This window comes from Rhincodon typus, chromosome 25 (assembly GCF_021869965.1).
Source record: "Rhincodon typus isolate 14 chromosome 25, sRhiTyp1.1, whole genome shotgun sequence".
Lineage (NCBI taxonomy): Eukaryota > Metazoa > Chordata > Chondrichthyes > Orectolobiformes > Rhincodontidae > Rhincodon > Rhincodon typus.
Window position 1 is genome coordinate 13,219,816 of NC_063356.1, and position 22,368 is coordinate 13,242,183.

Genomic DNA, 22,368 nt, shown 5'->3' on the forward strand with positions numbered 1-22,368 from the left:
TAAGTGAAGATCACCTCAAGATGAAAAAAATGGTCTGAGTGGAGGGGGTGGGGGAATGGAGGAGAGTGTAGCAATTTAATTTGTAAAAGAATATTTCACCACAGAGTACAAGGAAAACATGCTTACACTTCCAATACAAGGTTTCAATGATTGGGCCTGCCCGTTACACCTATCTGGAAAAAGTACTGAAGAAATCCAGAAAATGCTCTCTGGGACATCACTGGATTCACTGGTCAATCTTGGGAAAGGATTTCTGAAGCATACACCTAGAAACAGCACATGTAAAAATGGTTGCTACTTTGATGTTTGACTTGCATATGCCACATCCCATCAAATTCACTGTTTCTCCAATACAGGTTCAGAGCATTCACCACTGCCTCAGCTTCTCATACTAAATTAAAGTCTTGTGCTTCCTTGTTGGTCTATTATAATAAAACACAAATTGCAAGTTTGAAGAGATAAATAAACTTGCTTATGAAAAGCAGTGCATCATAGATTGGTTACAGCACAGGAGGAGACTCTTTATCTCATCAGGTCCCTGCTGGCTCACTGCAAGAGCAACCCAGTTAGTCCCAATCCCCTGCCCTTTCCTCAAGCCTCAACATTCTCTCTTTTCAGGTACTTCTGCAATTCCCTAATGAAAATCACAACTGAATCTGCCTCAATTACATTTACACACTGTATTCCAAATCCTAACAACATGCTATGTAAACAAAAACATTCAGGGCACTGTTGGGTTTTTTTTGACACTTCACAATTTTGACTTTAAACCTCCTGGTTCTCAAGCCTTCTAACAATGGGTAGGGTTGCTCCCTATCTACCCTGTCTTGAACTCTCATGATTTTGAATACCTCCATCAAATCTCCCCTTAGAAACTTTTCTCAAGACACAGCAACCCCAGCTTTTCTAAGCTATCCATGGAAGTGCGATCCTTCATCCATGGAAACATTGTTAGAAATTTTCCTGAAACCTCTAAATCCTTTACATCCCTCCTCTAATCTGATGCCAAGAATCTTCTCACTGGCACGTGCATTTTATTTGGATGTCAACATTCTGGGCCAAAGTCACATCTCCAGATTGAACAGCAGATCCAGATCCCAGAAATATTCATGTACATCATTAATACTCTGAGGTCAGAGATTCACTTTGTCTCAACTTTCCATGGGAAAGACATAGGAGATTCACTATGCCTCCTACAATTTTCATGCTTTATGGTAGGTCAATTCGACATCAGTGTTTAATGCACGCTAACTCTTCTTTTGGTAAAAAGGTTAATTCTGCAATGTGGTTTATTTAATGTTGTATTCAAATAATATGGACAATGATCATTCAAGTATCCTGAAGTACTTCTAAAAAGTGCACATGGATAAAATAACATCCACCGCAATTAGACACATTCTGTTCACCACTATTCTGTGAAACCATACAGCTTTACAAAATCTTTAGCTCCTCCTGAGGAAGCAGACACTTAAAATAGAACTGATACTTTTGATAGTATTTCAGATATTTGAGGCAGCGTGGGACGGGTAAAAAAAGAGAAGAAATAAAGCTTGGATGGCAGAAAGGTCATCACCCCCTGCCGATTCGTAACTTTATAGCTACGTTACATCTTTTGCTCTGAACTACAAACATAGGAGTGGAAAAACATGACTGCGTGTTCTTGATCACTGGCAAACCTTTGTTCTCATTTACACCCATGTAGAAGGGCAGCAAGGCACAGTGGTTAGCACTGTCACCTCACAGCATCAGGGACCCGGGTTTGATTCCAGCCTCAGGCGACTGTGTGGAGTTTTCGCATTGTCCCCACCTCTGCGTGGATTTCTACCAGGTGTTCCGGCTTCCTCCCACAGTCAAAAGATGTGCTGGCGAGGTGGATTGGCCATGTCCAGGGATGTGCAGACTAAGTGGGTTAGCTGTGGGAAATGCAGGGTTCGGGGAATAGGGTGGAATGCTTTTTAGAGGGTTGGTGCAGACTCAACAGGCTGAATGTCATTGGACCCAAAACATTAACTCTAATTTCTCTCCACAGATGCTGCCACACCTGCTGAGCCTTTCCAGCAATTTCTGTTTTAGTTTCTGATTTCCAGCATCCACAGCACCTTAGGTTTTGTTACAGCATAAGGGAATTTGGTCCCACTATTAAATTCACAGTAACACTATATAAAAAGGTCCGATGCCTTTGAAAAACATCTGTATAAAATCAGTTATTAACACAGGTATCGGGATTTAAAGGAATTTTCGACCACTCATGACTGTCAATAACATTTAAGAAATAAATTTTTTTGGGAACCAGGAAGAATCGGGAAACTCTCAATTATTCCACAGATGGGGCCATTCCCCACTCCTCCTGTTTCAAAGCCTATTCAAGCATGGAATTTATCAGAGGGCTGCTTATGGTTTTCTCATATAAGTGAGTTTCTCTGGTGGGGAAGAGGGGTGTGTATTAGGTTTGTCCTAATTATTCAGAGAAGGTTCGAGGACCCATTTTTATTGTTTCATGGGCTTCACATCAATCACAGTCTGACACTAGGGTTCAGATTAATCTGTACACCTGTGTGCCTGTGTCTGTGTGTGTACTCACACGTGCCACGTTCACAATCAGATTCTAGTTTCCAAGCAAAGTTGTGTGGTACTGAAGACTTGAAGTAAAGAGAATAAGAGGACAGTGGGATGATTAGGAAGAGTCAGCATGGATTTCTGAAGAAGAGATCATGGTTAACTAACTTTGGAGGTAATAGAAAGGACCTTGAGACTTTTGTTGCAGCGCCACGCAACAGTCCCATTGAGGGATGTTATGGGTCATAGCATAAAAAGGAACAGCAGCTACACGATATAAAATTGGCTCAGTGATAGGAAACAGAGGGTGATGATCAACAGATTTTTTCAGCTCGAAGGTGGTCCGTAGCGGATTTCCTCAGGATTCTGTATTGGAACATTTGCTTTTACTGCTGTATATTAGTGGTCCGGATTTTGGCATGGAGGAGACAATTTCGAAGCCTGCAGGTATCACAAAACTTGGCAGAATTGAGAGCAGGACAGTGTGGAACTCCAAAAGGATATTGATAGGCTGGTGTGGCCAGATAGGTGGCAGATGATTTTCATTGAGGGTAGAAGGACATGTGGAGAGAGCAGTAAATAAAGCACAGTGTCCTTGGATTTATCAATAGAGGCACAGGGTACAAGAGAAGGTGGTGATGATGCACTTGTGCAAGACACCTGTTGGACCTCAGCTATAGAACAGTGTACAGATGTGCATGCCATATTAATGTACACATGTAAAGGCATTGGAGAGAATGAAGAAGTGCTCCAAGATCACAAGTATGCTGCAGGAATGAGAAACTTTAGTTTTAAAGGATAGATTAAGGAGATTGGGATGTTTCACTTAGAGATAACGCTGAAAGGAAATTTGATAAATGTTTTCAAAATAATGGGCAAGCTGGATAAAGATGATAGGGGGGTCACTGTTCCTGCTTATAAAGTGTACAGTGCTTAGTGGTGTGGTGTAAAGATAACAATTTCTCCCTTAATGCCAGAAAAACGAGACCATAAGACATAGGAGCAGGAATCAGGCCATTCAGCCCATCGAGTCTGCTCCGCCATTCAATCATGGCTGATAAGTTCCTCAACCCCACTCTCCTGCTTTCTCCCCGTAACCCTTGATCCCCTTGATAATCAAGAACCTATCTATCTCAGTCTTAAATGTACTCAATGACCTGGCCTCCACAGCCTTCTGCGGCAGTGAATTCCATAGATTCACTACTCTCTGGCTGAAAAAGTTTCTCCTTATATCTGTTCTAAAAGGCCTTCCCTTTACTCTAAGGCTGTGCCCTCGGGTCCTAGACTCTCCTACCAATGGAAGCATCTTCCCAACATCCATTTTGTCCAGGCCATTCTGTATTCTGTAAGTTTCAATTAGACTCTCCAATGAGTATAGTCCCAGAGTCCTCAAACGTTCCTCATGACAGCTGGTCAATGACTTCAGGAAGCAAGGAGGGCACACCCCTACTACATCAATGGAGCGAGGTGGAGATGGTCGAGAGTGGCAAGTTCCTTGGAGTCACGATCACCAACAATTTGTCCTGGTCAAGGTGCGATGGTCAAGAAAGCACAACACCTCTACTTCTTCAGGAGGCTAAGGAAATTCGGCATATCCATCAAGACTCTTACCAATTTTTATGGAAGCACCACAGGAAGCCTTCTATCGGGATACTTCACTGCTTGGTATGGCAACTGCTCTGCCCAGGACCGTAAGAAACTGCAGAGTTATGAACACAGCCCAGTCCATCACATAAGTCAACGTTCCATCAACTGAGTCCATCTATACTGCCTGTTGCCACGGAAATGCAGCAAACATCAAAGACCCCTCCCACCCTGGTTATAACCTCTACCAACCTCTTCCATTGGGCAGAAGGTACAAAAGTTTAAACATACGTACCAACAGGTGAAAGAACAGCTTCTTCCTTGCTGTTATTAGACTTCTGAATGGACCGCTCAAATTTCAAATTTAAAGTTGACCTCACTGTTTATGCACCTTTTCTGCAGCCGTAACATATTATTTCATGCTCTGTTCTATTACCCCTATGCAGTCTGTATGGCATGATCTGCCTGTACGGCATGGAAAACAAATAACATGACAAATAATAAATCAAAGAATGAGAGAGCATAAAGTTTAAAGGGATGTGCAGAAGAAACAAGAGTACGTGAGAAAAAAGAACTTTTTCATAGTGAATACATAGGACTCATTTAAGACATTTGAGAGAGCACCGGATCATTATTTGGACAGAAATGGTGTTCATGAGTATGTGGTGTAGGTATGAGATTGGTACTAGGTGGTGATGGTGGTTTGAAGAGCTGGTGAGGGCATAACGGCCTCCTTTTGCACTGTAAGGATTGTGTGACTTGGAGTTAATGTTTTGTATCCAATATTACTCCTTGGAAACTAAAGGGGGTTCGAAAAGTGCAGTGAGAAAGTTTGGGGTAGGGGGGGAAAATGAGAAAAATCGAACAGACGGTACTCAACAGTGAAAGGCAAAGTCAGTGCTAATGCTCAGAGAAAAGATTTAGATGGACAGGAGGTGTTAATTGCAAGTGTATGACTATGACTCTAAGTGTTAAAAACAGAAAGTAGGACACAGCTCTACGCAATCTAGACATGGGGAGGGCTAATCAAAATGGAGGATAGAGTTCATGGTTGGAGCTTTTTGAACGCAATATTGTGTCATAAAGGCTGTAAAAGGAGGTGCTGTTCCTCCAGCTGTTCACTATCAACACCTCTTCACACCATCGAACCATAGAATACTTAGTGTGGAAGCAGGCCATTTTGCCCATCAAGTCCAAGCCAACTCTCTGAAGAGCAGCCCATCTAGACCCACTCCCCTGCCGTATCTCTGTAACCCTGCAATCTACCTAACCTGCACATCTTTGGACTGGGGGAGAAACCGGGCACCTGGAGGGAGCCCACACAGACGTGGGGAGAAAGTGCAAAGTCCACATGGACAGTCGCCCGAGACTGCAATAGATCCTGGGTCTCTGGCACTGTGAGGCAGCAGCAGTAACCACTGAGCCATCGTGCCACCCCACCCTGATGGAAACGTCCCATATAACTGCAGAAAGTATAATACTTACCACTTCCCTTTCTCAAAGTTCAAGGTCCCAAACTCACTTTCCAGGCAAAGCAGCAATTTACCTTCTATTTCCAATTTTATCTCTTTCAATCAGGCCTATCATATTCATTGCTTAAAATTCACCCTCCACTGCAATTGCAAACCAAATGCAAGACTGAGTGGCTGTTCTACAGAACACCTCCAGCCTCTTAAGCAATGACCCTCATTACTAATTGCTTTCCATTTGAATGCACAATACTGCTCTCAGAGCCAACATTTCTGACCTCCTTCTGAAGAAGGGTCACTGGGCCTGAAATGTTTCTCTCCACAGATGCTGCCAGACCCGCTGAGTCTTTCCCAGCAATTTCTGATTTGCAGCATTTCAGTTTTTACTTCTGACCACCTGCACAGCTGCGGCAAAGCCCAAAGTGAACTGGAGGATCAGCACATCTTTTTCTGCTTAGGCACGGTGTTGCTTTCAGGATTCAACGTTGAGTTCAACAACTTCAAACCATTTTGCTTATTCCCTTCCCCCAGGTCTTGTTTACATGGGTTTTCTCTCAGTGGAGCTGATCAGTTTTCTGCTATTAACACCTACTCTTCAGCTCTATCCCTACATTACTGCTATCATTAGCACCCTTTTCGCCTTTTGCTCAGGGACACTTTTAACCATCTGTTCTACTTGCTTCTCCTTCCTGTTCTTCTACATAAGAGAATCCCTACAGTGTGGAAAAAGGCCATTTGGCCGATCAACTCTGCATTGACCCTCTGAAGAGAATTCCACCGAGACCTAACCCCCAACCTTATCCTTGTAACTGCATTAATCATGGTTTATCCACCTAGTCTGCGCATCCCTGAACACTATGGGCAATTTAGCATGGCCAATCCACCTGGCCTGCACATCTTTGGACTGTGGGAGGAAACCGGAGCACCCAGAGGAAACCCATGCAGATACGAGGAGAATGTGCAAACTCCACACGGACAGTCACCCAAGGCTGGCACTGAACCCAGGTCACTGGTATAGAGAGGCAGCAGTGCTAACCACGGAGCCACTGCGCTGCCCAAAGCATCAAAAGCAGCACCTTTCTAGTCCCCTTCAATGCTGAAGGGGAATCATACTGGATGTGAAATATTACCTTTGCTTCTCTCTCCATAGAGGCTGCCAGACCTAATGAATTTCTTCACCATATTGTTTTTATTCTAGTTTCTAGTTCCTGCCTTAGTGTGACAGATTTGATGAGTTCAAAAGTGACCTGTGAAATTATTATTCATGAAGATTTTCATTTTAATTGGCGAGAATGAAAACAAAATAATGAATACTGAAACAGATTTGTCCCTTAAATTAAAGGAAAAGAAACCTAAGCATAAATGTGGACCATGGAAAGGATTTGTGGTCTTAGGATAGCCCAGGATATGGATACAAATCACCTATAATGATAAATTGAACCAAAACTCAACAATAACTTTACAGACCGTACAATAATTTTCTTTGTATCACCACCAATGTTGACAAAGTTCCCGTAAATAGGCACATAAGGACGTAACTGTATAGGTTTTCCCTCAAAGCAAATCTTGTTCTCTTTAAAAAAAAATTACTTTGTAGAAACTCCAGAAAGACATTTGCTAAAATTGTAGTTTCCCTGAATTATTAGCATCTGCATTAATTTATGGTAAAAGTTGTGACCTGGTATAGTTCAGCAGCCGATTACACAGTCCAAAATTGCCGTAACCTTTGTCACTATTTAGTGGAATATCTATTCCTGATTGTGAACAGTTCTTCCTCAAAACTCATTCGCATTAGTGCCTCAGCTCTGAGTCTGTAGGAAGTTATACAAACTAGGAACTGATCAAATGTGTTTTAAAATGACTTTGAACATCACACAAAACTTTGGAAAGGATTGTTCGTGCCTCTTACATTGATCACATGTTCAGTAAAACCAGCTTACTCTCAAAACTCATTTTAAAAAAAAAAGATTTTCCAAAAAAATTTCAAAGGATCTGAATGTCGCCAGCAAGGCCTGCATTAATTGCCCTAATCACATTTGTCAAGGTGCTGATAAACCATCTTCCTTTCGAACAGCTGTAGTCCATGCTATTAAGGAAGGAGTTCCAGGATCCTGACCCAGCCTCAGGGAAGGAACTGCAATATATTTCCAAGTCACAGAAGTGTGTGACTTGGAGGGAAACTTGTAGGTAGTTTTTCCATGAATCCGCTGCCCTTGTCTTTCTAAGTGGTGGAGGGATGGGTTTGGAACATACTGCATAACAGCCTGGTCCAGTTATTGCAGTGGATCTTGTAGATGATGCACACTGCTGGGGTACTGATCAAGTGTGTCGCTTTGGCACGGATAGTGTTGAGTTTCTTTCATGTTGCTGGATTTGCACACATGGAATATGCTCCATTTGGCTCAATCAGACTCTTGACTTCTGCCTGTAGACGGTGGACAGGCCTTGGAGAATCAGCATGTAGTTCCTCAGTCTAGGATTCGTAGCCTCTGTTTTTGTGGTCACAGTACTTGTATGAATACTCCAATTCAATGTTTGGTCAATGGTAAGCCTCAAGATGTTTACAGTGGGGATTTCTGTGATGTTAATGCCATTGAATGTTAAAGGGAGAAGGTAAGCTCCGCTCTTGTTCGAGATGGCCATGGTCTGGAAATTGTTAGTATGAATTATATTATAGTCATGTTTTGCTGAATGGTCAGTTGAGAAAATTTCACTACACAATCAATCATTCTTCTCAAAAACTTGAATATACTTTATTTGCATTCTATCCAAGTTTTAAATAGCAATAAAGATTCTTCCTGATAAATCAACATCTAATTCAATGTGAGTATTGTTATAAGCTCCAAATAAAATCTGCAGTTTAAACTATATGAAGCAATAATTAAATCTCAATATTGGAACTCAAACAGTACTAGCTAATTAGAACAATTTAGTTCACCAAAATATCATGAGATATTGTGACACTTTTTTTGTACTCATTCTCCAAGTTCATAAAATTGAGATGGAACAATACAATCGGCACCTAGGCAAACAGACCTGTAATTAAAGGACACACGTCGTCTTTCACTCTGGCAATGTACAGCTGCCAAGAAATGGGAGCATTAAAGTAGTATTCACGGAATCCTAGACTAACGTCATGCTACTTTAAATTTCAGAGTAAGTAACTTTTGTTCAGCCAAATTTGAAGGTGAACTTCACAGTGCTTTTGAAGGATAAAATTGCTTTGCTATTCAACTTACAGATACTCCACACTGTGGTTAACCTTTTCCAAACTTGGTCAAACAGGGCACCTATTGCCAATTTTTTTTTGGAAGAACTAATAGAGTTGAAGATCAGCTTACACAGAGAGTTAACTTAACGGCAATGTTTGTTTGAAAAATGCCACCTTCAGTCATTTTAATGCTTTTAGGTACAAAAACACTATAGTCTCTGAACATTAAAACTTAGAGCTGCATGATTTTGCAATGATATCCTTTTAACTCTTCTGAATTTAGTGACTGCAATGTTTTGTTTACTTAAATATATTGCATGGTTAGTGGCAAATGAAGTGGGGTGCATCTTAGAAATGCATCTGTAAGTTCACAAAAGCCACAAGATGTTTGGGTAGCTCCTATGCAGTGGATTGCTATTTTAGTCCAAAAGTGGAGGATATGATTTTGCTCACTGTTACAAAAATAACTCCAGATAGTGGTGCAATGTTGAAAAGCAAACAAATCAAATGAGGGATCAACTGATGAAAGCAGAAGCTCAATCAACTAACATGACCTGTTAACTGAGCAGGATGTTCAGACAGTAAAGCGACAGCAGTTGCATTTAGAGAACTTTTACATTTACACCAACAAACTTTCTCTTCAGGCTATAAATCACACGGGCAAGGTCATAATGCAAGATCTTTTAAAAAGTAAGTTGAGGCATTCAGTTTGGTGTCTGTTATATAAGTTAGTGGGAACACAGAAACTGGAGTAGGATGTTCAGATCAACACCACCACTGAAGTTTGCTTGGAATTCAGCGAGATCTTAGTTGATCATTTTTCGACTACTGCATTCAAAACTTGAAAGGTTCAGAAAAGATTTACAAGGATATTCCTGGAATTGGAGGGTTTCAGCTATAGGGGGAGGCTGAATAGGCTGGGGCTATTTTTCCTGGAGTGTCAGAGGCAGAGTGGTGACCTTACAGAAGTTTATAAAATCACGAGGGGCAAGGATAGGATGAATAGCCAAGGTCTTTTTCCTCCCAGAGTAGAGTCGTTGAAAACTTGAGGGCATTGGTTCAAGGTGAGAGGGGAAAGAGTTAAAAGAAACCCGGGGGGCAACGTTTTCAGAGGGTGGTGCGTACATGGAATGAGCTACCAGAGGAAGTGGTGGAGGTTGGTACAATTACAACATTTAAAATGCATCAGGATGGGTATATGAATAGGAAGGGTTTAGAGGGATATGGGCCAAATGTTGGAAAATGGGACTAGATTAGTTTAGGATATCTGGCTGGCATGAACGAGTTGGACTGAAGGGTCTGTTTCCCTGCTGTACGTCTTCATGACTCATGATATGCATCTGAATTCCTTCTCCTGACCTTGGTTCTTGACATCCTTGCCTAACATAATCTAAGAAAAAGCTATAAAATGCTAATGAAGCTTATAAATAAACCCATGTGTCCTGGCAAATATTAAATATTGAAACGGGAAAAATACCGCACTAAAATAACACTGGATATTTCAGATATTCTTCACACCAGTACTGCTCCTTCTATGACAAATAAAAATAATGGGTCTCTGCAGCAGTTTCCAGCCCACTACTTACACAGAGGTGAAACACATCCAGCTTGTGATTTCATCTTTGTTTTCTGACCCTGCTACGTTACTTATACATTGAAGTTTCTCACAAACAGAAGGATGTGAAGGCTTTGGAGAGGGTATGGAAAAGGCTTACCAGGATGTTGACTGGTGTTGAGGGTATTAACTACGAGGAGAGATTGGGAAAACTTGGTTTGTTTTCACTTCAGCGTCAGAGGCTGAGGGGCGACCTGACAGAAGTTTACAAAATTATAACAGGCATGGATAGAATGGATAGTTGGAGTCTTTTTCCCAGGGTAGAAATGTCAATTACTAGGGGACATAGGTTTAATGTAAGGGGGGGGGGGGGGGGTTAAAGGAGATATGAGAAATAATGTGCCCAACCACTCGTGCACCAACCCCCCACCCCAACCCCCTGATACAGAGGGTGGCAAATGCCCGGATAGCACTGCCAGACAAGGTGGTAGAAGCAGATAAACATTGCAATGTTTAAGATGCATCTTGACAGATACATGAATAGTTAGGTAGAGGGATACGGACCATGTAGAGACTAAAAGGTTTTAGTTTAGAAAGGCTTACTGGGGCTTGTTCCTGTGCTGTACTGATCATTGTTGTGCGATAGGAACCAGACACTTGACCTTATCTATGGGAGGCAGCTCCAGTTTGTGCAATTGCAAGGAATGGACAGCAGCAACCTACCTTCTAATAGGGCCCAGTGAAGAGTATAAAAGGTGTTTGTCTATTGGAAAGAAAAGATGTGATTGCACTGGAGGAGAAGTTCAAAGGAGATTCTCGGGGATAGAACATTTCAGCTACGATGAGAAGCTGGATAAACTCAGGGTGGCTTTCTTTGGAGCATAGATATTTGAGGGGTACCTGATAGAGGTGCACAAGCTTGAGGAGCATGAACAGGGTGAATAGAAAGCAGCTAACTGAAGGGTCAATAATGAGGGGGGCATAATTTTAAAGTGGAAGGCAGGAGGTTCAGAGGAGATTTGAGGAAATAAAACTTTTACCCAGAGAGCGGTGGGGGTCTAAAATGTACTGTTGAGGCAGGAAATCTCTCAGTCTTTTAAAAAAGGTGCTTGGATGAGCATTTGAAGTGTCGTAACATGCAAGGTTATGGGCCTAGTGCAGTAAAGTGTGACTCGTGTAGGTACGATATTTTCGGTGGAACAGACTCAATGGGTCGAATGGCTTCTTCTGTACTGAATGATTCCACGACTCCATGACATTATTAAAGCGTTTGGGCAAACGGAACATCAGATTTACATTTCAATTCGAAGGCCGTTTTCCCAACAATGCACGCCCCGCCTCCACCACCCCACTTCACTGCTACATTGCAGTTTGAGAATGTGCTCCAATCTCTTGTCTGTGATATGAAACTAACACCATTTGAATCAGAGGCAATGGCGCAGCCACTGAGGCAGGCTGACAATTCCCAATTTAACAATGTATTCCATAAACATCAGCCATAACTTAGTGACCCCTCAAGATAAAAGGAAAATCAGAGTACCATAGCAAAGCCGACATCGGCCTTCTTCAGCGCTGGACCATCATTTGTCCCATCTCCAGTCACAGCCACCACTTGCCGCATCTCTCCAATTGTGCTGTCAATGATACCTGTACAAAGAAAATCAAACTCAATCAAGGCTATGCAATTGCCTTAAAATCCGACAATGTACAGTTTTTTAAGTGGAAATAGTAGCAGAGGAGTTGTATTTTTTCATTATTTTACCTGTAGTTAGCAAAAGCATCTCCAAGTTATTATCCAATAACAAATAATGCAATATTTGTTTTCAAGCAATTGCATTGTCTATGTTACCATTAAATTGTATGCTAGATACTCTTAGAATATAATAGTTGTTTTAAGCATTTTTATGGAAATGTCTACCTTCATTGCCCAATTAATTTTCTTAAACATTAATGATTTTGTATACTTACAACTGAATGAAATTTTGCAATGCACATTTGCATACTTGCTTTGATTCGATTTAACATACAGGTTTATAATTTCACATCTTACACTGTAGTTGAAACCCAATCCAATTCCCAATACTGTTTCTGATCCCTGCTGCCAAAATTTACTGTTCACTAGCCACACTTGTTGACAGCTCTTTTCTAAATCAATGGGAAGAGTGTGTGTCCAATGTAATTCTGAGGAAGGGTCAATGTAACCATTTCTCTCCATGGATACTGCTAGATCTGCAGAGTTTCTCCAGCTACTTCTGTTTTTGCTTCAGATTTCCAGCATCTGCCGTTCTTTGTTTTACTTTAGTCCAATGTTATTACATGGGTTTAGCACCATGAGAAGTTATTCCACTTGGCAAGAGTTATAGGAAAACAAGTCCAAGGAAATTCCAAATATGTCAGGCCTGGCCTAATGCAAATATTAGAATGTTAAAACATATTTTAATGTTCTTCAAACTTTATGGCAGAGTTAAGACAACTTTGGCTGTCAAATCCTGTCCTCCCTATTTCCAAAAATAAATTAAATCTCATTTCGAGGGAAATGTGCTGATCAATTCCCTGAGCATTGACAAAGTAACACTCACTGTATCAGTCTCCCAATAGACCCACAAAGTAGCACTTTGCAGAATAAAAAAAAACTAGTGTATTTATAAAAACTGGGATAATGAATTCAGGGTAGTTGAACTCTGAACCCCATTTTATTTTGGCACATATGATATTATCTTATACTTCTGCCAAGCACAAAGTGGAATCTTCCAGAACAGTCCACATGAAAACCTAAAGATATGAAGTATCCAATATTTTAAAATAAAATTGGAGAACACATCATACTTCAAGAAATAACTCCAATACACATCTTAAAAATAAATATATATAAAGCCAAAGTGAAAGGTTTTCATCTTTGCCTCTAGTGGGCAGTTGGAAAAGATGTAGTCTCAAACTCTACTGTTAAGTTTCTAATGTAGAGTTCATCAATTATACTTCTACACAATATTCCAATGTCTAAATTCTTCAGTATGAATGGTTTGAGCTTTGTTTCATTATGTTATATATGCAGATGATTATGCACAGTGTGTACTTTTCATAAAGCCTAAAGTAGATTTTCATCAAGATGCATTGCTCTCTTGAAGTATGTTTAAAAATTGGAGGGGTAGGAGAAGAAACAGAAAGAAAGATATTTTCTGTCAGGTCATCAAAATTAATGTCACTTCACTCTTTAAAAAAAATTCAAATCAGATTTTTCTCTACAAAGCTTATGCCACATAAAAAGAGTTTGGCTTTCGTTACGGAGGAGGGGGTGGTTGGCAGGGAAACAAAACAAGAAACAGCCCAGAGTCTTAAAGCTATTTTGGAAATAGTTTTTGAAAAAAAAATTTTCTCTCCGATAATTCTGGACTGCAGTTCCATAGGCACTGGCGAAGCTTGACACTCCAATGCTTAACTTTTACTTTTGTGGCCCTTGACAGTGACTTTCATTATGGTTTTCAGTACTAAGAACAAAGAAAACTACAGCACAGGAACAGGCCCTTCGGTCCTCTAAGCCTGCACCGACATGCTGCCTGTCACAACTAAAACCCTCTACCCTTCCCAGGACCATTATCCCTCTATTCCCATCCTATTCATGTATTTGTCAAGACACCCTTTAAAAGCCACTATCGTATCTGCTTCCACTACCTCCCCCGGCAGTGAGTTCTAGGCACCCACCAACTTGTGTGTAAAAAAACCTGCCTCGTACATCACCTTTAAACCTTGCCCTTTGAACCTATGCCCCCTAGTAACTGACTCTTCCACTCTGGGGAAAAAGCTTCTGACTGTCCAATCTGTCCATGCCCTTCATAATCTTGTAGGCCTCTATCAGATCATCCCTCAACCTCCATCGCTCCAGCGAGAACAACCCAAGTTTCTCCAAAGTACTAGTTACTGAACTGCAATCAATTAAGTGACCAGTCATACTCTGCTGCCCTTGGAAGTAATAAACAATTATACATGGGAACATAGGTGCAGGAGTAGGCCATTCAGCATGTCGAGATGGCTCTGCCATTCAACATGATCATGACTGATTGACCAATTCAATTTTCTTTATCCACATTGTCCCAATAACCGTTTACACCATTGGTAATCAGAAATCTAATCAACCTAGGCTATAAATATATTCAGATTGAGCTTCCACAGCACTTTGGGGTAGAGAATTCCAAAGATTTACCACTTTCTCAATAAAAACAGAATCTCTTCATTTCAGTATTAAATGGCATCCCTTCATTTTTAAATTGCGCCTCCTGGTTCAAGACAGGAGCCTACAGTTCACGTCTATCTTTTTTAGTATTTTGTAGTTTTCAACGATCACTTCTCTTTCTTTGAAACTCTAGAGAACACAAGCCCAGTTTGCACAGTCTGCTCTTTATTGGACAGTCCTGCCAAGTCCGGTGAACCTTTGCTGCACTCGTTCTATGGCAACAATATCTTTCCTGAATTAAGGAGACCAAAAAGGCACACGCTACATCAGGTGTGGTCTATCCAAGTTCCTACAAAAGTAAGGCTTCATTATTCCTGTACTCAAAACCTCTTGCAACAAAGCTTAATGCTCCATTAGCTTTCCGAATAGCTTGTTAGCCTTCAGTGACTTATTGACAAGGATACCTAATCCCTTTCACATATCCAGACTTTTCAACCTCTCACCATTTAAGAAATGCACTGCATCTGTTCTACCTCCCAAATTGGTGACATTTTTCCCCATTATATTACATCTGCCATGTTCTTGCCCACTCACCAGGCCTGTCCCGATCCGCGTGAAATATCTTTACATCTTCCTGCCATACACATTCCTGCTTGGCTTTGTAACATTTGCAAATTTAGCAATGTTATGTTTGTTCTCCACATCCAAATCGCTGACATAAATTATGAACAGCAAAGGCCCAAGTACAGATCGTTTCAGCAAGCCTCTAGGCACAGTCTGACATCAGGAGAATGACCTATTTATGCCCACCTGGTGTTTTATGTTTGTTAGCCAATCCTTATTCAATGACAGTACATTATCTCCTATCCCATGTACTTTAAATTTTGCTAACTAACCTTCTGTGGGGACTTTATCAAAAGCCTTCTGAAAATCCAAGTATATATTATCCTTCAACTCCCCTTTATCAGTAACATCCTCACAAAAACCTATAACACAATGTCCCTAACACTGGACAGACTGCAATGGTATAACTGAGGAGAGGTAGAGAATCAAATCTCTGACATTTATGGCTCTGACTTTGTGGATTAACTTGCAAAATCACAGAAGGAGAAACCAAACATGGGAGAGAAAATTAAACTGAGAGGGGAATACTGAAGTGCTTTTGGTCATCAAGCATCATAAATTATTTGCAATGACATGGTTTTTTTGCACATCCACTACTTTAAGGGCAGCAACTTCCCAAGTCTGGTATTCCCTTATCAATAATTCAAAATAAATGGCAGAAAATGATATCGAATTGTTGATTTTTCACACTCTGCAAGTATCTATTTTGCAAATGATTGAAGCCATTAATTAAGATAGCTGTGCTTCTGCTTCCCATTTGGGCAGTAAGAAGCTCTTTAGACATTTAATTCAAAAAACAGACTTGAGAGAAGACATCATGTGGCAGAACGAAGCTCCCTGTAACCTTGCTTGCTTTGAAATTGAAAAATTCACTCAGTAAGCCATTTGCGAATCATGGAATCTGGATGCAACGCATTCAAGGGCTGACAAGCTAATTTCAGCAAAGATTATTCTGACAGTTTCATACTGAAAGACGCCTTTTCCTCAGGTACACAGATAATCTTGAATTTAGCATGTTTCATAGGATTCCATAGAATCCCTACAGCGTGGAAACAGGCCCTTCAGCCCAACAAGTCCACACTGACCCTCAGAGCATCCCACCCAGACCCATCCCCCTATAACCCTCCTAATGTACAAATCCCTGAACACTATGGGCAATTTAGCATGGCCAATCCACCTAGGCTGCACATCTTTGGACTGTGGGAGGAAACCGGAGCACCCGGAGGGTGCCCACGCAGACACAGGGAGAATGTGCAAACTCCACACAGACAGTCGCCTGAGGCTGGGATTGAACCTGGGTCCCTGGTGCTGTGAGGCAGCAGTGCTAACCACTGAGCCACCGTGCCGCCCTAACCTTGATAAGAACCTGCACCCTCCCCTACACACATACACACAAAAATAACTGTAAGCAGTAAAAGGAACTCAACTCTCATTTATTAATAATAAATTTACCCTCATTAGTTACCCAGTAGGAGTATGCTTACGTATGTTTCTGCGACCCCCCATCCCATTTACATATAGAGGGGCCAAGTATATCAAAATAGCTTGACCACATTTATTCCAGCAATAATGGCTCAATGGTTGCAATCAGTAGACAGAAATAGCCCTTTCAAAACTATTACAAATCAAAATCAACCTAATTGAGTTAGGAAGGTGCCTCTCCACTTATCTGGAATAAATTAGGCCAGTTTCAGCACTGCAGGTATGAGGTTTCAAATCATATTTCATTTGTTTTTCTCTGTGCAGATTGCTATATGTCCAGAGTTATGCATCATTTACAGTCTTTTCAATTAGCTGATATTTGTATATCATTGACCTTTTTTTTAAAAAAGAAAAAGGACAGCACAACAGATTTTGCAGTTTGTATCTGAATTATGAACAAATATAGATGTAAAACACTTCATGCAGCTTTATTCCAATGAATCATATTTCTCAACTGCAATTTCATGGATATAAAAAATTTGTATCAATGTTCAACCCTCCACCCTCATTTCCACTTACTATTGAGCTGCAACATCGAGGATACATTGAAAACAATGCAAATCATCCTCATTTCTTCCACACAACATTACTCCAAAATCAAGAATAGGAAACATTTGCAGGTTAAATCTTTTGCCCATCCAGTTTTATAGTATATCAGCAGGGAACAGTACAACTGTCTTACGGAATAAAACTTCATTCAGATACCTTTCACTAGTGTGTGTTTATCTGTTGGGGATGATCGTGCAAGTACTCGGAGACTTGGCCAAACTTTATCAAGACGTTCTTGTTCAACCTTAGGAAACGAAAACATTAAATATGAAATTTCTTTATAACAATTGATGCCAGAATTATAAAGAGAGAATGCTAAATGACAGTATATAAGTTTCCCAACCAGCTGTCTGAAGCATCCAAAAGATTCATAAGCTAAGAAAGACTACATACTTAGTACAAATGTATTCCATCATTTAAGAAGTTCAACACCACAAAAGACATATTGCCTTCTGTCCTCCCACTTGCGTTGGTACAGAAATTGTTCTGGAAAGGGTTTTGCTGCTTTTGGAAACTAACACAAGGTCTTGGTTTGATAAAATTTGGAATTACACACATACATACACACACACACACAGAAAAGAATCTCACCACTTATATCAAACAAAAAAAACAAAGAGCTTTGCAAGTGAGAGTGAAACTACACTTTAAGTACAGAAGGCACAAAGTTTTGATGCATTCCTTCAATGTTTCCAGGTAGTGGAAATATGTTTCCAGCATAATGCTCAAAGCAGCTTTCAGCACAAATGCATCAAGATGCCATGACTGAGATAAAAGATTAAGACAATAGGGAAACCATCAATTGAACATACATTTACCTAAATTTTCCACCTGCATAATGCGAAGTAGGCTACGTTACCGTTTACTAGGTTACCTTAATTTAAGCAATGCTCTAGGTATCAGGAACACCACTGACTGGAAGCTCACTCACTTACAGAAGGGAAATAGAAACTAATACATTAGGAATATTTAAACACACCCCCTAGGCCCATTAAAAACTAAGGGTGAATTTTGCACTTCAAAAACATGCACTACCTTTAATTCCTCATCTGGGTGAGAGATCTACCAGTGCAACAGTGCAAGTGAGCATTTCAGGGCATATGCTGTCAAACAAACTCTTATCATCGGAGATGTCTAAATCAACTGAAGGAGTTACCTAAAAGGGTATGCGCCGGCCAGCTAATGGCACAGATGAGCGACCCAAGCAGTGGAATGTGTCAAAAAGGTCATTGCTGCAGGGAAGACAAGCATTGATAATATCTTAGCTGAAGGGTTGGAGCATTCGGATCCAAAGGCTTGATATTTGCAGGTAAAGTGCCACACTAAGTGGCTTCACAGTATTACAATCCACTGAAGTGAGTCAGCATGCAGCATTATGTAATCTTTCATGATACTGTATACATCTGCTCTCCAATACTTGCAAGTCATCAAAATGAAGAAGGGCTAGATTACTCAGGGCAACAGTGCAAGTGAAAGATGCAGGGACGTAACTGTTATTAAATGTGGGTCACTACAGTCTTAAAGGGACTTCATTTGGAATGCAGCAAATAACCAGATCATGCACTCCAGCCATTCAAAGCTATGTTTAATAGTTCAAACATTGCACTCAAGCCAAGAGGAAACAAAGTGGTAAGAAATACTAGTCACAGGCAGTGTGTGTTTTTCCATTGGCATTACTGATGTACTGATGTTCTTTATGCAGACAGATTTGGACACAGCCTGGTACCTGCTTTATGCAGGGGATATGAATGAAAGCTCCATGGGTTCATGTAAATGAAGAAGAATCTGTAGATGATCACACATTCATTTTTGGATCAAAAACTTTAATGTACAGACAGGATAGTAAGGTGAAGGGAAAGTCTCCTCCCTCAGTTTGTTTTGAAAATGGATCATTGTTAATGATTCTCCTGAGGCTCATCCTAGTTCTACTATCCTCGAGGGGAGAATTCATAGTCTGGAGCTTCCAAGGGGTCATCTCTTTGTAAGTCACATTTATTCAGTGTGCAACAACACTAAAATAATTATATCGTTTCAACAGGAATGAAGTGTAGCAGGAGCCCAATACTGCATTTGCATCACAAAATATTTACTTGCTACAAATAAATTCCTGTAACAGTTTATACCTGGCTCAATCACGCCGAGTTGCATTCAAGAGAATTAGAAAGGAACAAAAGCATGAGCATCGTTGACAATGGGGCACACCATCAGGTGCTTAAATGTGGTCTTATGCACCCAGCCTGCAAGACCACTGGTGCTGAAAGAAAGCCTTTAGGCAAAATCCAAGGTAAGGCATGATTTCTTTGCAGAAATGTGCTTCAGTTGGAACACCTATGCCTATATGCTGTGGTACAATTGAAAGGTTGTCAAAAGCACACAGGAATGGTGGGCAAAATGGCTTCTAGAAAACCTAACAAAATTCAATCATGGGGGCAACCAATGGGAGAGAAGTCACGTCCATAAAATTGGATGGACAGAATTGGTGAACAGCTGCTTCTGCAATAACAGGCTGGTTCTCTCCCTTGCCAAATGTGCAACAGGACTAGTCTGTGATTTGGAAGAGCAGCAGGCAGTTAGGAAAGTAAGGGATGTGGTCACTGTGAGGGCAGGAGCTGTTGGCCAGTGATCACGCTGCTTGGTGATTAAGGACAGATCGAGATTACTAAATAAGTAGCAGAGAAAAAAAATGAAAAGGAAACAAAAACATTGATCATTTATGCGATCAAGTCAGACATTTCTTCCTTTCTCCCACTTACTGAGTAGTAACAAACTTCTAAACAACCACTTGGCACTGATGTAAGTTATAACAGGTTGATTATTGTTAGGCAAGGCTAAGAAGGGAAATGGATTTAAGGTGGATAATAATATAAAGCTCAGTCACTATCTCAAATGGTAAACTGCCAAGTGGCCTCTTCCACTTTCTATGTTTCAAAATCAAAAAGGAGGACTTATGGTGACTTATGGAGGACTTTCTTTACTGTCTCATTTACAAATGCCTGACCAAAAAGGACAGGTGTTTCCACCAGGTGTCAGAGAGTTGGCAAGGGAAGATTAGGTGGATACTAATAAAAGAGACAAGATAGAGCATCATATGTCTCTCCACTTTACAGATCTCTGCCTCCTGGTACCACCTTAAAAGTAAAGTAGGGCCCAGAAGCCCTAGGCTACATGCTTGATCTGCCATCATAACTAACCTTAGCCACGTATTTAATATATTTCTTGGTTTCAAATCTAATTGCTACCATAAGATCATGCTATATTAAATTAAAATTAACATGCCCAAAACCACTTATAAATGAGACTGTTTTGCAGTGGAGTCTGCATTTTGTGTCAGCACTTGTTCCAATAACTGGTAAGCACAATGTAAAACTGACCTAACTGCTTGTGTTCTGAGTTCACTATTGATCGCTCTTTAGAGTGAACAGAGTAAATCATTAACAAGAACAGAGATCTTTTCATTTAGTAAATATTAACAAAAGACATTGACAATGGGCAAGAATTTGAGCAGTGAAACTAACAGATATAATCATCTACCAGATATAATGCACATTTCAATCCCTCAACATGAACTGGGTAAATGTTTACTTAGTACAGAGAACTCAGTTTCCATCTCCTAGACTGAGTATGATCTTTGAAAGACTCACTGTAACTTTTGGGTTTGAACCTTTTGGTCTGAAGCCAGTCCATAGTTCCTGTACCTGCAGGAGCTGCATATTGAAGGAAAGTACTCCAGTGCTTTCTCCTGTCCAGGTAGACCACATTAGTAATGAAGATGGAGACTTGTCATAATAAGGGGATTGGAATATCACATGTACTTCAGAAAAACTTTCCCGATTTCATTGTTGACAATTTTTGCACGTGAGATGAGTATAATGCGAACTGCTACAGGGCAAGGAGTAAAGGTAATTTAGAATGAAGATTATTCAGGTTTCCAGTCCATTGTTGCGAAATTTGGGAAAGAAGAGCCTGATACAAATATTGAAGCACAAGCTAGAATTGCTTCACATTGGCCCGCCACCAATATTGTAAAATTAATGATTCATCAATACCAGGCTGGTTGGCTGTTATGATGCATGTGATGGAAGGCCACCAGAATTCAACTTGTAAGGTGGATTTTGCAAGTATTACGTGAATTTCCAACGGTTCTACTGAGACCATCTGCTTCCAGGAAATGCCAGTTACAATGTGGCTGAGAATTATACTATTTGCAGTTACATGTTGGCTCAGACCCAGGGTTTGATTCCACCCTTGGGCAACTGTCTGCATGGGTTTCCCCCAGGCACTCTGGTTTATCCCACAGTCCGAATATGTGCAGGTTAGGTGGACTGGCCATGCTAAACTGCCCATGGTGTGTAAGGATGTGCAGGCTAGGTGGGTCAGCCATTGAAAATGCAGGATTACAGAGATAAGGTGGGGGGGGGGGGGGGGTGTGATGCTCTTCAGAGGGTCGTTGTGGGCTTGTTGGGCCAAATGGCCTGCTTTCATACTGTAGGGATTCTAGGATTCTTTCAAAATTTCTCCAGCACAAAGCCTGTTCTTTGTTATTGCTCGAGTTGGATATTACCAAGCCTACCACAACAACAAGACTGTTTCCTGACAGTATGATCTTGGTTCAGTTTCTAGCAGCTGCGTGCAGGTGATAGTCTCTCTCAGAACTAGACTGACTCTCCAGTGCACTACCTAGCAAGTTCTGTACTGTCCAAGTTAGCATCCTATGGATACTTTGAATGGTTTGCCTTTCATGAAGGTTAAAAATCTGTTTGAATGGAAAGGATAGTCTCCTCCCACAATCAATGCCAAAAACAGGATGAGCGATGATTCATTTTGGTTCTATTTTTGAGACACTGCAGGCATCGAACAACCACCACTAAGTCAAAATCTGAGAGGTGGTAAGGCAGTGAATAACTGTATTTTTCCCCTCTTCTTGCGTTAAGCCAGCACTCCGAGGAACAAGAGTATAGGACTATTCCTGGACAAATACTGATGCTATCATATGGTTTGAAGACTCCAGGTATTACAAAATTGGCAATAAATTTCCAAATCTGATTAATTACAAACAAATTTGCACAAAGAAAAATGGCAAGATCCAATTTATCTCATCATTCCAACCCCACCCCAAAGGAAGAAAGACAGTGACCTAACTGGCATACTTACGACCTATTGCACATTTGAA

At 40.8% G+C, this 22,368-nt stretch overlaps 1 protein-coding gene across 1 annotated transcript in view; it reads right to left on the reverse strand.

Moving 5' to 3' along the window:
- Positions 1 to 22,368, reverse strand: part of LOC109917856 (plasma membrane calcium-transporting ATPase 1-like) — a 123,747-nt gene that overhangs the window by 32,178 nt on the left and 69,201 nt on the right. The window contains exons 13-14 of the mRNA XM_048611820.1: positions 17,355 to 17,442; positions 11,916 to 12,022 (exon numbers count right to left, since the gene is read on the reverse strand). Of these exons, the coding sequence (XP_048467777.1) occupies positions 11,916 to 12,022; positions 17,355 to 17,442 (195 nt within the window). The remainder of the gene's footprint in view (positions 1 to 11,915; positions 12,023 to 17,354; positions 17,443 to 22,368) is intronic.